Source organism: Frieseomelitta varia, unplaced genomic scaffold (assembly GCF_011392965.1).
Source record: "Frieseomelitta varia isolate USP_RPSP 00005682 unplaced genomic scaffold, Fvar_1.2 scaffold_493, whole genome shotgun sequence".
NCBI classification, from domain to species: domain Eukaryota; kingdom Metazoa; phylum Arthropoda; class Insecta; order Hymenoptera; family Apidae; genus Frieseomelitta; species Frieseomelitta varia.
Window position 1 is genome coordinate 473,744 of NW_025110249.1, and position 16,302 is coordinate 490,045.

Below are 16,302 nucleotides of genomic sequence, written 5' to 3' on the forward strand. Positions count from 1 at the left end.
TTGCAAAAAAAAAAAAAAAAAAAAAAAAAAAAAGAGGAAGAAGAAGGAAACTGTGCTCGATTAACCATACCAATATCCTACAACGACGTCGAACGAAGCGAAACGACTTCTCCCAATGCGACACACGATCCTCCATTACCCATTCCACACAGTCATGTAGTACAGTACAACATCAACATCAACGTCGAGTCAGTACGAGTCCTCCTAAAAGCCATCCACGAACGAGAACGATCGCAAAAGCCATCGTATATACGTGCCTGAAGAATATCACCGAGATCTTTCTAGATCCTGGTTCCTGTGGACAGAGACGAAGAAGGAGAACGAAAGGAAGAGAGAGAGAGAGAGGGAGAGGAAATAGACGAGGCACAATATCGGGAACTGGGTATCCCCACCGAATGGGGAGCGGATACTAACCGAAGTATCAGCACGCACGATCGCATACATATAAGTAATTCTGATCGAGTTGGTTTCAAGGTAGCCGGCTGGAAAGGTAACAAACCAATAATCCTTCACCCCCTGGTGGCTAGAGGTTGGACAACGACGAGAGAAAGAGAGAGAAAGAGAGAGATAGGGAGGAGGGAGCAGCCCTGATCTCGATCGACGCGGTACGAAGGGAGGAAAAAGGAAGGGGTCAACGGGTGGCATCGCGCAGCTGCAGTCGCGGTGGTCGACCGGCTAGCGGAAGGAAGGCGTCAGTGAACGGGGGATCACGGAACCGAGAACCGCGGTGTGATACTCTCCCGAGAGTGGCAGTTAGACAGTCACCGTTGGCCCGTTGGTCGTCGTCGCCGAAAAAACTAAAGACAAAGAGAAGGGAAGAGAGGAAAGGGGAAACGAGAAGGGGGACGACGCGTGTCGGAGTATCGTGCGTGTGCCGGAGCCGAGGAGGCGAGCTGCTGAGGTGGTGTCGTCGGTGTGGCCACGGTGTTTTACAGACGGTTCGACGCGATATAACGCGCTTATCAGAGGCGTCGAGGGCGAGAGGGCGTGCAGGAGGGCGGGTGGGGGGAGGGCAGGCGACGGGGAAGGATGTCGATGCGCCGCCGGTGGTCGGTTTCGGGGGTTGACTCGCGCCGCGGGGGCGATGAGCGCACTTCCCTCCGCCCTGAAACTGACCTGCTGCCGTTCCTGGCTCCTGCTACTCATCTGCTTCGTTTTCCTGGTGTCCGGCTGCAGCTGTGGCGCGCGCCCGGATCGCCTGAACCGCCAACTACTGGCAGGTGATGACGTGCGCGGATCCAGCTACGACGACGACGTTGACGACGCCGACGACTATGACGACGACCAGGACTATCTCGAGCAGAACATCACTGCGGGTGAGTGTTTCACCCGCGGACAAGAAACGATGGATATTCCAGATACGATCGATTCAACCACCAGCGCAACGATGGGCGATGGTTGTCGACTTGCTTCTCCGAAACACTTTGTGACACTTTGTGAGAATCGTCGACGTTTCCTGACGAGATTGGTGATGGTACTTGTGGGGATATTGAATTCTGTTGGGGCTGTTACGGGGGTTGGTAGGCAATGCAGAAGAAGTGGTGCAGTGGAACGAAAGACTAGCAACAGATACTAGCGAGGAACTCGATAACGTGAACGATACGTCGATCGTTGATAATGTTTTCTTTTTTTCTTTTTTTACTACAAAACCTACTACCAAGTGGTTTACATTATTCTCAAACAAAGATATTATTCTCCGATCCTGTTGCATTTCGTATGAAACCGATCGGAGGTACGCGTTTGAATATCCAGCTCGACCAGCTCGTCCCTGGATCGATACGATAGTCCTCATTGAAGAATCGTTGTTTTCTCGCGAAATAAGGACGATCGAAGAAACGCGTGTACCTCGGGATACCTTGCCTCGCCTTCTTCGCGCCTGCTCGATACGCGGTTGTGCAAACACTTCGCTCGACAATCTTCAGCCAGGGTGCAAACACACTTGTTACTGTCGTTGTTGTCGTCTCCCTTCGTCAGACGATAAGTAGCTCTCATCCGCCTCATTAAATCTGACGCGAGGACAGGAGGAGGTAAATGTTACGGAAAAAATTCAGCGGTACATTTGCCAACCTTCTCTAAAACCAACCGTTTCGAATCTTCACGAACAAATCGCGGACAAATCTTCTCGTACAACGAACAATGAGATCGATGTTACTCGATATTTTCTCACCCGCCTTGAATTCCTCAACTCTCTAATCGCGATCTCCTCGCAACCTGTATGTCGATCATCGTGGAATAGAATCACAAGTTGAAGAAAGACGTAACATATCACGCTTTGGAATTCGCGAGTACGCCTGCGCGTAGGTACAAGGCAGAGGACAGGCTCGTCCTTCTTGATTTTCGCGCCAACCACGCTGCCGGTATTGATTTTAATGGATGCTGCAAGCTCTCGCGGTGTCTGCATGTGGGAGTTTGCACACCGCCTGCAGCTGCGTAAGATTTCAAAGAGATCTCCCTCTTCTCCACGCTCTTCGCCCCCTTCTTCGCGAACGCAGAATGGCCGAGAAGGAGAAAACGAGAAAACGAGAAAGAGACTGAAGAAGGCGAAATATCGTGCGTCATTCACCCCTGTTCCCTTGCCGACCCATTCACTAGAAATCCCCGTTCTGGAGAGTTGGAGCTTGATGAGCGATGAAAAAAGAATAACACATACACACACGCGCACGCACGCACGCACGCACTGTCGAATCGAGGCTTAATGATCGCGCGCCGTGAACTTTCGAACGAATCAGGTCAAAAAGCATAATTCTGCTTGCTTTATTATTTACACGACGCAGCCGGGCCCGACCACATCCCCATTCATCTGCAGTTCGAAAGATCGATCGATCGGTGGTTGAAACGCGAGTTTCTAGAGCTCGCAACGAACAAGCCTATTTCTAGGTGAAAGCTCGTGCACAAGATGTTCTCCATTGCGCCAGTCTGTGTGTCCTCGATGGAAGGTTAATTAGGGTACACGCGAGAACGTGACACGATATCTCGGCGGTTCGGTTATACGTTCCTGAACGTTTGCCAACGCTTGCTGATCGCTGTGATGCTATCTCCTTAAACATGGTCCACGCTATGGAGACATTTAATAACGATATAATGCGATAATTAAGGGAAAATCGATAATCGTCTGGCTCGATGCCCGCGCGCTGATGCGAACGGGCGCAATTATCCCGAGAAAACTTCACCCGTTAATTTCCTCCATTAATTTCCCTCGGCTGGGAAACAGGTTTTATTAATCGTCCGGTTGCCGAGTAATAAAATTATGTAATTTAGTTGAATTTATAGTGGAATAGTTTGTCGTTAGACGCCGACGTTTTATATCCACCGTGGCGCAAATCAAATCAGAGAGATTCTATATATAGGCTCGTAAGAAGAAAATCGCGTTGAAAGTCTCAGGTCTCAGGAAAACGCGAGAAATGTCTCTGAAGATTTCATTTTAAAGAAAAATATATATCAAGAATTTTATATCCTAGTACTCGCGTACACTAAATTAATTTTTGTCATTTCATTTTCTCGAGATTGATGGAATTTTATTCCAAGAAGGAATTGCGCAAATTCGTCGTACACTTAACGAGCTTTTCGTCTTACATCTGGCAAGGAAACCTCGTCGATTTCGCTTGCACCGCGTTAAAATCACAATATACATAGAATCATTGGAAAATCGACGACGTGGAAACGATCTCGATGTCTCGTCGTCGTCCATAGAAGCACACCAGATATCAAGCATCTTTTGATGCGAGAAAGTGGCCTGGATAGAGTGTAATAACAATGGCTTCTTTGCTTCATTAATCGTTCAGAATGTACGCGCAATTCATGGCTCGACAAACAGACGCCCGTGACAACAGACCTAGGCTACACGTCAAAGTCAGGACAAAGACGTGTATCGAAACCGAGAATAATTGAAAGTTGAAACAGCAACGATGCCTTCATCGGAGAATCAAGTAACGGTGACAATAGCGAAAAACCGAGTACGCTTTTTAGGATGAATAAAAATTTTACCGTTGGTAGTAATATATATCTATATCGCATATACAGTATCATATGTACACAATAGCTATTTATTTTATTAATCACGCTGAAAATTTTCGATGAAAAGAAAAAGATTTCCAACGTTTCAATAAAACCTTCTTCGCGGGAAGTTAGGATTATATCACGTCTTTCTCGAATTTAAGAACAACAGAGTGTAACGAATAGAATAACACGACAATAACGATGAAACAATACGAGTGAGTTGAAGACATTTTTCAGGGATTTAAGAGAGTTAAATGATAATGAAGCGGTCGTTCGAATTAAAGTTAATATATTTGCTTCCAAGGTTTCGAGGTGAAAATCATGTCCAGAACCGGGAATCGAAGGATAAATCACTGATAAAGCTAAACACCTCCTAACCTAAACGAAGTTCGAAACCTTAGCTAAAATTGCCTAAAACAGTTCGATAAAAATTCTTTTATCTCGACGATAGAAAAACAGGATCGGGGATGTGAGAATGGGGGAAAGACCACAGGCCAGAATTAATTCAAATAAGATAAAGTTTTGAAGCGGGCGAGACTGTAATTAATGGGTTTCCGATGCCCGGATAGAGGCAACCATGAAACGTGACCCCGATATGATAGTATTCTACTAACACTGGGTGCACGCTATTTAGAGGAACAGCCTATATTTCATCTACTATCGAGAAACGTCGTAGATAATCTAGCATGCTATCGATTTCGTGTGTTTTGCAGCGAAGGGGCAGTACCTGGGCTCGCCGTGCGACGTCTCGTGCAATCCGGAACTGCTGCACGTGTTCTGCGACACGGTCACCGGTTTCTGCGAGTGCGAGAAATTCTATCCGGTTCGTCTTGGGCCTACCAAAGGATGTGCCAAACGTACGTAAAGCACACACGTTTTTCACACACCGGTCCCCACGTTATTCCCGCGTTATTCAAGTAGGTCGTTCCGATAGCATGGAACAACCGCGCTAGCGGTGACGCGGACAGCTGAAGCGGTGAAAATAAACGTCGATTGTTCCGTCCAACGTGAAAGACAATGTTCCACGCGTTCTCCGAGCTCTCCGTGTTGATCTCGCGAGATTTTACTCGAGAGCTCGGCTCGCCGTTTTAGTACATGTCCCTTCGCGTTTTAATGAAAATCAATCGGGCATCGATTTCCCTTGTTTTCTATTTTTAAACGATGCATATTTTATTGTTTCGCGCGCTACACCCTCGATTCATCGATTTTGCACCCGTTTCTTTCTTCTTTCCCTCGAATCCTACGGAGATTGCTATTTTACGATCGTCCATTTACTTGTGCCATTGTCTCATTCTTTATTTCTGATCGCACTTTTACTCAAGGACGCAAAGTATAACGCGCGGAATAACGATTCGCGTCGTCGACTGGCAAATCAGAATCGGCGTTGCGAATCGTAGGAATGACTGGTTGGAAACGGCAGAGAATTGAACCGAGTAACCGATTTTCCAGCTAAGAGACTCGGGGAGCAATGTTACTATCGCGCGACTTGTACTTTTGCGGATCAGCATTCGACCTGCACCCAAGTGCAACACAACGCCGTGTGCGACTGTGAGGAAGGCTACCATAAGGTCGCCTTATCCAGGCCTAACAAGAAGGTGTTCTGCGCCGAAGGTACACCGTGTACAACTTGTTGTTTTCGATTGAAACACCACCTCATGTTCAGCCTGCATGCGTAAAATATCTCGGGATCGAATAAATCTTAGTTATTTTCCTTAGTACGATACAACCTCTTAGCATAATATAACCTCCGGATCAAGATCACTTGACATTTTCAACGTCACGATATTTTCAACCCTTAGCGCTACTGCAATCCTCGAATTTCATATCTCAGTTTCACGCTCATTGTCAGTTGAAAAGGGATTTCTAATATTTTGAAAAATATTCTAACATAAAATTAATCGAAGAATCATGCGTGTCTATTGGTAAAAAATTCTTTCATATTTCGCTTGAACTTGAGCGATATTTTCTAATTTTAGAAAAATATAAGTTAGTTAAAAATAACTGAAAAAACGGTAGATATGAGTGGATATAATATTAAAAGAAAATCGAACAGCAATAATTTATACAATCAAATGAAATTCAAAAAGATTCGACAATTATAGCAAATTCGACAGAGTGAAATTTCTTCAACGACAATGGTTGTACGTATACGTAATGAAATCAAGATCCACGCCACTGAGAAATCTAACAATTCGGGAATTGAAGCGTTGCGTTGTAATCTGTTGGCAGATCTGGTGCTGATAACGACGGATATTCCGACTCTCCTCTGCATAGCATCGGGAATAGCGGTATTCACAGCAATGATATGCTTCGTGCTCAAGTTATTCAGTCGTGCGAGATACTCAAGGCCACGGCACTATGCCAACGCAAATCACGCACCGCCCATGCTGTTCTCCAGCGACACGGGTGAGTACTCATCTAAACAATCAACGATCGAGATACACGCACTGTGCGATTCACGAAACTATTTGAACACGTACATACATCTACCATAGAAAACTCTTATGTATGTAGGTGTGTTATTTCACCAACACCATGTGGTTGTAATTATTTACATTGGTTTTGAAATTTGAAAATGTGATATAAGAGTCACCAGATATTCATTACGAATATTTAATAAAAATTTAAAGCATGTAATAATTGTTAAATATTGAACAGTATAACAATATTGAATATATATAGTATAATAATATTATATAGTATAACAATAAGTGAATATAGTAAATTCAATATTTATTAAATAATTTAATATATATTGAATATATTAAATTATTGGATAATATTATTAATATATAATATAATACTGTAATAAAATACATTTCTGATAATGTGTTTCAAATTTTACGTGATATAATCGTGATATGCCATATTGGTGAAATTTCTAAGTATTTCGATTAACACGCATAACTAATAAAATACTTAGTAAAATATGTATTAATAAAATATCGACGTTCGAAAACAATTGATTTCGCTCGAACTCCTAGCAGGTCTCGATCCTTGGCAATCGTCGAAACAAACGCTTGGAATCCGTGGCGCACGGAAACTGTACTCGTGCTATGTAAAAGCTACTCTCTCATGCAAAATCAATAACGCCAAACTATCGATAAAGAACTCCACTTTGACGAAGACATTTATTTTTGTTTCACCCTGTTTCACTCGCCAGGATCTTGAGAAGAATCCTACTCAACTTTAACGATCGCTTAGGCTAGTGCTTAGTTCGTTGAATCCTGTCGTGCGGTATTCTCCTTTCCCATGTCGTTCCCTTCTCATGTTTTCTTCTTCTTGTCGTCTCGTTCGTTTCGATTTCTTAAGAGTGTAGGTCGATATTCTTAAATCTGGAACTATCGAACTGTTATGATACAAAACAGGCCGCTGATTTCGATACTGTCACAGGCTAGTGTGTCTCGCTCGCGGTAGAATATAATAGGACTTGATAACGATTGTCCACTTCTTGTTATTATTACTTGTTCTTTGATGTCATGGGAGCATGTACTGTAGAATTTTGTTTACGTAACACTTTAGTTGTTGTTGTTGGGCTAATCTGAACGTGACTTGATTCATCATAGATAGCGAGTAGAATCAGTGAATTCCAATTATAATTATAAAATTCCAATTCCAGTTACAAAATTCCAATTCCGGTTATATAATTTTCATACAACGAATTATACGTGATTATATGACACGGTTGGTTTTTAATCAACAACGTACACCTTTGTGAAAAGTTTCCATTTATAACAGAATCTTAGATCACTGTCGTGTCAAAAAAANAAAAAAAAAAAGAAAAAAAATGACAACAATCGAATAATTTCTCCAAATGTTCCCCGTTTAGTTTTATATTTAAATTAAGGGACCAATTGTAAGATTGAGAAACGTACACCTTTGTGAAAGGTTTCCATTTATAACAGAATCTTAGATCACTGTCGATTTCACTGACGTACCAAAAAAAAAAAAAAAATGACAACAATCGAATCATTTCTCCGTTTAGTTTTATATTTAGATTAAGGGACCAATTGTAAGATTGAAAAATCCAAATGACACGAGGATCGAAATTGCCAGGGAAACGTTGTTTTCTAATGGAAACGATCCAACAGGTATCCCACTGACGCTTCACGGTGGCCGGCCGTCCTCGCGTTCCAGTCAGAGAAGCAGCACAGCGGGACCTTTGACCTACGCGTTCTCCAGGAGGCCTAGCAGCGGCGGTAGCCGCGGTCCATTGGTACCAGCGTCGAGAGCAGGTGCGGCACGTGCCGCCGCCATCTTGCTTATATCGTGTCACCTGCAGGCGACCAAAGGCGGGAACAAGCATCGACGTACCCTTAGCGACGTTGCTGAGGGATCGTCCGACGGCCTCGGTAGACGATCAACGATCTCTTTCTAACTCTTTCCTTTTCTGTCTTCTATTCTGTCTTTCTGTCCGTCCGCATCTCTCTCTCTCTCTCTCTCTCTCTCTCTCTATTTCTCTCTATCTCTCTCTTTGTCACACACACAAACTGTACACCACCTGTGTGTCCGTTGCTCTATTCCCATTCTATTTCTACTTCTACTTACTTGTTTCTCTTCTTCTTCGACTCTTTTAAATCGCTCCATCCCCCTTCTCTCTTCTATCGTCATTCGCTGGAACCTTTTACCGTCATATGTCGAAGCACTTTTACTGTTTCAGTTGTAACGTGCAACGTCACGTGTCGACGAATCATTCTATCTAATTGTATGTCGCGCTGAGTCAATACACCAACTTACGACTTTCTAATATTATAGAATCTTTAGACAGACGTCGTTGTCTTTCAAAATGTTTTGTCACAGGGTGAATCGCGTTGAAAATTCGGAATTCTTTAAATTCGCACAATGACAATGACACGCATCAATATCAACGTCACTATGCTACCACAGTGAAATGAGCATTGACAAATTTCTCTGAATATTTCCTTCGATTATATAAATTGATTTCAACCGTAAGAGATCCGTATCTGAGCTCAGTACGATCGTAAAGGATTGATTGTAGAACGATCACGTGGATTTTGATGTACACGTAAAAGATGTAGCTTCTAGAACTACGTGAAACGGAAATCATTTTCCCGATTAAATTCTTTCCGATCTCTTTTCGATCCTGTGGTTATCCCATTTCTCACGTCCCTCTTTTGCAATCTTGTATTCATTCTGTCCTGCACGAGTCGCCTCGACAAAGCGGGCGACACCGATGACGAAGAAGAAGATGGTGGTGGTGCTTTTGAGTCGTGCCATACAGTTGTCGTTGTTGTGTCGTTGTAGTCGTTGTTATTGATATTTAGCACACCCGGTTGTCCAACCATCCTCCCGACGTTCTCTGCGTTCCTTCGTTCGTCTCGCTGGCCTGTCGTATCGGTTACCACCTAACGATTTCTGATTACACCGAGACGAAATCGATGTCGCATCGAGGCTCGAAGGAACGAGGGAAATGCAAACATCCGCTCACGTTTTTATCCTCCTGTACACGAACAACCCCACCCCTTCTTTCTCTGTTGTTCTCCGACGGTGTTGAAAACATTGAAACTTCTTTCGATTTGCGTCACACTCGCCGAACCCGATGGCCGTGACGGTGACCACCGATCCGGATAATCCCGAAATTACAACGTACAACGTTGAGAAAAGAAAAAGAGAATAATACCTATATGTATCACTTCTTTCCCACAACCGTGTCTTCTTACACACTTATCCCGAGTAGATTAAAAAAAGAAAAAAAGAAAAAACAAAAAGATAATAACGATTTGACTGTAAGAAAAACCACGTACACATACGTGTGGCATATATATATATATATATGTATATATATGTATATATATGTATATATATATATATCGTGAATCAGAACACAAATGCTACATTGTCACGTGAGATGTGATTCTAATGTGTATCCAATATAATATAAAGCGCTGCACGAGTGTGTTACGAGATAGCAAGATGGCAGCGGCCGATTTCGTTGCTCGTTAACGAACGAACGTTCTCTGGTAAGACGTAGAGAGACACGAAATCTTTACGCACTAGCTAGCTCGCCGCACACGCACGCAAAATTTTAAAGAAATACAGTTCGCCGGTTCGCATGCGAGGGGTTCGCTTTTTTTTTTCTCTTCCTTTTTACCAAATTTTAATATAAACACGTCGAATCATTAATGAACGAGGTTAGTTCCTTGTTTCTTTTTTTTTATTTTTTTCTTTTCTTCTTTCTGTCTTTTTTTTTTCGCCGTCCATAATCGACAGGTGGGGAAACGGGTACGAAGGGGTTGAATTTTCTAATTAAGCTTGCTACGTCTTTCCGCTGCTATATTTTTTTCTTTGCTGCATTTTAAAACGTCGCTTATTTCTTCTCTTCTTCTTCGTCTTTCTTTCTTTCTTTTCCTTTCTCTGTCGAGAGCTGCAACGAGAACGAACGCTAAACAGTGAAAAGGAAAAAATATATATATATATATATATATATATTTTGTCCTCTATTTGCCTGTTCGTTGCTTCTCCGCTTCTCTGTTTGTCTGTTCGATAAAGACGAATTTTACAAGCATTTCGACGACGATCGACGAAAAGTTACACCGTTAGAGGATAAATTAAATTGCAGAATAATCCACGTGCTTCTCTGTGAAAGGAATGAAAGTAATTGTGCAAGAGAGGAGAGAATATGCACGGACTTTATACTTGCTGAATGCCTCGCTTGCTAGAAATCGAAGGACAAAACGTATAACACATCTCGAATGAAGCTTCTCTATATGCAACAGGATGCACGCGTGTAACTGTCACTCTTTTTTCTCTGTCTGGCTGTATTTTCTGTCGCCTTTTGTATGCGTCGTCAATCAATAAGAACCCCGAACAAGCTCCCTGAATTAGAAACACTCAAACGACTCGCAAGCATACTCGCATCCTCGCATATAATCTACTTACATACATACATACTCTTACTCTTCACACAATAATTAATCGCGAAATTAAATTCCTAACGAGAATTAAAAATATCATTCGATATATATCTCTCATCTACATGTTCGCAAGATCCACTCGAAATTACACGAAAAGCTGTATCAGATCGGGAAATTGAAACACGAAATCGCGAGGGGAGAGCGTTCGCTTTCGTACATGTGCTTGCTTCACGCTGAAGAGAACCGCTTGTCATTCCTCTTACATTACATAACACCATGCAATGCTCGCTGTCGATGGACAATCTCCACACGATGACAATTTGCACAGTCACTCGCGAACACCGAAATCCTAATTTTTCAACGAAAACCGAAACCAACAACCGAACGACTTTGCAACCGCGTAACATTTCTCTTCGAATCCATTTCCGCTCTCTACGATTTTCTAAATCCTTCATTCACGGCATCCTCTTCAAAACCTCCTCACTCGTCTCGCGCGTGAAATCCTAATTTTGAGTTTCTTTTTTTTTTTCTTTTTTTTTTTTTTTCTTCTTCTTCGTTCGTTTCCCTCCTATCGGCTTTCTGAGAATAAATCGTAGCAAAGGGCGCTACGAAAGTTTCCTACGCTCGACGATCCTACGAAAAACAAAAGTATCTTTCGCCCCCACCCTCTCCTCTCTCACCCCCTCCCCCCTCCCCCGATGCGACCATCGAGCTTGCATATTTCCATTTACGAATAATTAGCTAGCGATCGAGGGATCTCGTTGAATCAACGACCAGCACCAGTAATTACTTAACGCTCCTACATACCTGGATATCGATGATCGATAGAAACGTCGTTTTCACAGAGAGCGAGAGTCACGCTGGTACTAGCCGAGCAGTCGCAATTAGATTTTATATTTCTGATTGATCTCTAAGCCTAGCTAATTGAACTCTTAGCGTAGCCGAAGGGAACGGCCAAAGGGAGGGGGGGAGACGTTGTAATTCTCACTGACTGCACCTCAGAATTAAATTCTACCCGTTGTTTCCCTATATAGGTTCTCGCCGCCCTAGCTTAACGTCGGTTCACAGTTCGACGTCCTCGGCCCGCAGTTACAGCGCGCGACGACTCGAGAAAGAGAGAAGCGAGAAGGAGCAACGGCAGGCGTTGCAGGAGCTGAGATTGGCCAAACAACGGGAGCAACAGCAGCAACAACAGCAGCAGATCGCCCCTACGCCCAGTCCGAGAACTCCACACTCTATGGACGAGCTGTTGCCATCCGTGGAGGAAGGGAAGGAAGTGTTTTACAACGAGGTATTTCGTAGAAATTGTCAGCATGCGCAATCCATGTGACATTTGTTTAATTCATTTTACCCATCTCAAAGTCAAAGTAGTCTTCCTTGTCAATTAATTGGAACTCGTACAAGTGAAATTATATTATAATTGTAATGTTGCACGTAAGAAGGGAACAGTTTTCATATGTAGTTATTGCAAAAGTGTTCAAAAACAATATTAAAAAATTTCGCGTAATTTGAGTTGTAAATTTCGTACAAGACTCGTCTTGTATTTCCTAACAGTACGATTACAAATGACATTTACCAAGATATTTCTCGATGCCACAAGACTATCAGAGCCAATTGGAAATTGAAACGATTCAAATTAATTCACGCGGCTTTAACAATTGTCCTTTCTCTTTCACAATTCATCTCGTTTCTTCGGTAATAAAGAGAAAGAGGGTTCGAAAAAAAGATTACGCTAGGCAACCATCAATTCTGAATTGAAACGCGGGGGTACATTAGCAGGTGCCGACGACATCGGACATGACCGAAGAAACGCCAGTAATGACGACGGCCATCACGACAACCAACGTGAACGCAACCAGATTCGGCGAAATGGCTCCCGTCACGACCTCGACAACGTCCATCTTCGAAACGAACATCGCGCCCCGTGCCACCGGTGACATTTTTCAAGTGTAGCTAAGGACTAAAAAAAACAGTATCGACGAACTTGTAACCCACACGTGACTCGAATCGAACACGTAATATAAGCCAGTGAAGAGACGAGTAAATTCTGTACACGAACACGTAGCAGCACAGTTCCGAATCGTATAAAACAAAAATAATAATAATAATAATAATAATAATAATAATAAAAAGAGTAAGATAATGTCCCACGTTTAAGAAAAAAATCTAAAAAAAAAAAGAAATAATAATAATAATAACGATAAAATTGCTAAAAAAGAAAACGTAACGCGCCTAAAATACCAGCGGCTGAGACAAAGCGGAAGTCCACGTGTAAAATGCTCTGTCACGAACATGGTGCTTGAAAGCGAAAAGAAGAAACTGTATAGACACAAACGATACAAAAGATAAAATGGGTTGCATGATATGTTGTTAAAGTTGAAGTTTTGCTTGAGCCACGCGCGAGGGCCTAGAATTTATTCTAAAACGATATGTTTTTATTAAACCTAGGTGCGAAATCGTGTGTACCTAGATGTTGAGCCAGCTTTGAGTATAAGAAAAAAAGAAACGAAAAAGAGAAAAAAAAAATGATAAAAAACGCGAGATCGAGCGAAACCGTTCGGCGCATAAAATATGTAAGATTCAGGAGTATATACGTATACCTGAAAGCGGCAGGCGTAGATGCGGGTATATGAAGTTGTACCTGAACATAGGAGCGGTACCTGCTGTGATTTCGCGGGGAATTCTGATCCAGCAGCGAAAGATTCGTTGTCCGTAATGGTTACAAAATTCAGATGACATCTCCCGTGCATCTTGGATGCGTGATAAATTCGAAAAATAATATGGTTTTCTAAGTAACGAGAAATTTGTTTGGCGAGTGCAACTTTCTGACATTACTTTTTTAATTGCGAGATCTTTGCAAGAATTCTCATCAAGTATCTGTTTGGGCCTTCTCGGTAAGAAACGGAATGATGAAAAGAAAAAACGAAAAAAAAGAAACGAAATGCAACGTTTCACATCAACCGTAGTTCGTTTCGAATTTTTGTCACTTTACGGACAAAAGAAAGAGCGGAGTTGACGTGTCAGATGATTTTTTACGGCTTAAATTTTTTAAGCATTTACGAATCATTGGTTCGACGATAGAATTTTTTACAAAGATTCGAACGGATGTTCGTAACGGATGCGAGTAAAAGCGGTTGATCGAACACAGGAAACAAAAAAGAAAAAGAGTCGAGCTTAGAGTCAACTGTTCGATGCCTCGAATCGACGCTTCGGTACCTCACGATACTCCATTACGATTTAGGTACTTTACATATCAGCAAATTGTTTTTTTCAAGTCACGAACAAAGATTTTACCGATTTAGTAAGCGCAATGTTAAACTCACGCGGTTCTTATTCGTTTCGTTATATATTTTATCGACAACTTCTTACTATCGATTTAATTACATATCAACGACGAAACAAAATAATTCAAATTTTAAAACGGATCGTTCGAGAATATTAGAAGTTATTAAAAGATGAAAGGATAATTAACCTATTCCCATAATTATTCGCGTGTACAACCACCGCTCATAGTACCCGGACTCTTTAACTATTTTATAACAGTAGCACGTGAATTTTAGCAAAACACACAAATTAATGAAAAACCAATGACTAAAAATAATACATATCGTTTTCTTATAAATTTTGTTTGTAAATTATACAACGTATTGAAATTAAGTTAAACGATACATCAAGATTAAAATTCAATAGGTTTCCGTTTAATTTAAATATTACTATCCGAATTAGCAACGGCGGTTCTTCGTTTCAAAAATGAAATTAGATAGGACAACTCTCTTCCAGAAAGTTTTCTTAGAAATTTTATGAAAGGTCAGGGTGCATATTCCTTTCTGAGAGTGAGATTAGAAGAATCACGCTTTAAAAAATTGAAAATAACAATCAAAATTCAAATTCTCAGAATCTTGACCGACACACCACTCATCCGCAGTTTCAAACTTGCGACTCTAATTAAATTACCGAGGATATAAATAATGTATCCAGATACTTACGAGCGGTAGTGTGTATCCGCATAGCAGTATTCAATAGAAAGGACGCCGGAATTGCCATAAATGTTTTGCGTGAAACTAAACACCGTGAAGCGTGTGTTTGAAAGCCACAGAAATGAAAAAATTGAAATGAACAAACAGATAAATAAAATAAGGAACACGCCGTATGCATATTTCGTTTTACGTGAAGAAATATGAATATATATTCGATGCGTTCGATCGTTTCGTTTGCTCGAACGGAATTTACTGCGATAAAAAAGCAATTGGCAGGGCATTCTCGAGTGGGGTCGAGGCTAAACATACCTCTAATCTTAGGTAAATTACTCTGCGAGAGAACCAAATAGGGGGGGAAAAAAAAAATAATAAAAACCGTGAAAAATACCGGGCTGGTGCTTGGACGAACCCAACGATGTGGCACCAGCAAAAATCGTGCAACAAACGTTTACAAAGAGGGGGGAAAAGAATAAGAGAAGATGCAAAAAGAAAAAAAAGAAAAAAAAACTGTGCTACGACTATTGCGATCTCGTTATCTCGCTTCTCTGCGACCGAAACTGCGTGAAGCACGAGCGGTTCTCCTCCTTTTTCCGTCGCTTTATTTCCGGTGGACGCGCTTTGACCAAAAATTCAGTCGGAACACACACGCGTCGCGAGAAAACAAAAAATGAAAGGGAAATTCCACCCTCCGATATCGACACAGGTATATCATTTATGTTGTTCGAGATATATATCGTGCGAATTAGATAATTAAATATTTGTCGTTTCTGTTGAACGATACATACACGATGGTATCGCTACTTTTTATGGTATACGATCACGAAAGGTAACGAAGGGATAATTTATCCCACTGCGACGAAGAAACGAATTTAAAAAAAAAAAAAGGAAGAAAAGAAGCGACGTAATATGACTGTTAAAATCTCTGTTAAATCGATTGTCGTTGAATTTTGTTATTGTTTTCCAAATGTGAATTATCTCGTCGCATCGGTTCATACGATTATCCCTACGAGTCGCTCGGCTCCCCAAAATGTAAATTGTAGAGATAAAGAAAAAAATCGTTGAAAACAAATTATATATATATATATTCTATATATACATATTCTATATATACATGTATATACGTAAGAAAGCGAACATGCACGAGGGGGCTGTGTTGCACATTAACGAAAGCGGGATTGGACAACCAATAGGAAGAATAATGAGAATGAAAGCATCCCAGTCTATACAGAGCGAGAAAACAAGTAAATTAAAAAACAATGGAGAAAAAAAAACATGAAAAGTCATGTATCGACGTCTCGTGTTCGAATAATTACGCTGCCTTTCCAGATCAAATAATAACTAAATAAATCTAAAAGAAGAAGAATTGAAAAGAAAGAAAAGAAAGACGAAGCCGGTAAAGAAAAGAACACAAAACAGATGAAGAATATAAAGATGTAGGAACGAAAGTCTTAAGA

General features: G+C 41.5%; 1 protein-coding gene across 5 annotated transcripts; it reads left to right on the forward strand.

Moving 5' to 3' along the window:
* LOC122533098 lies at positions 1-15,307 on the forward strand. Of its 5 annotated transcripts, XR_006307645.1 has the most exons (8): positions 2-1,316; positions 4,710-4,853; positions 5,446-5,607; positions 6,226-6,402; positions 8,088-8,348; positions 11,906-12,162; positions 12,648-13,005; positions 13,052-15,307. XR_006307645.1 is itself a non-coding variant. In XM_043662487.1 (7 exons), exons 1-7 carry the CDS (start codon positions 1,085-1,087, stop codon positions 12,822-12,824), a joined length of 1,407 nt encoding a protein of 468 aa, XP_043518422.1. In that variant the 5' UTR covers positions 1-1,084; the 3' UTR covers positions 12,825-15,307. The 5 variants fall into 5 exon arrangements, 4 of the variants coding, with proteins under 4 accessions (XP_043518422.1, XP_043518420.1, XP_043518423.1 ...); XM_043662487.1 differs by having other exon boundaries at positions 1-1,316; positions 12,651-15,307; XM_043662485.1 differs by having other exon boundaries at positions 12,648-15,307.
* The last annotated feature ends 995 nt before the right edge of the window (positions 15,308-16,302 follow it).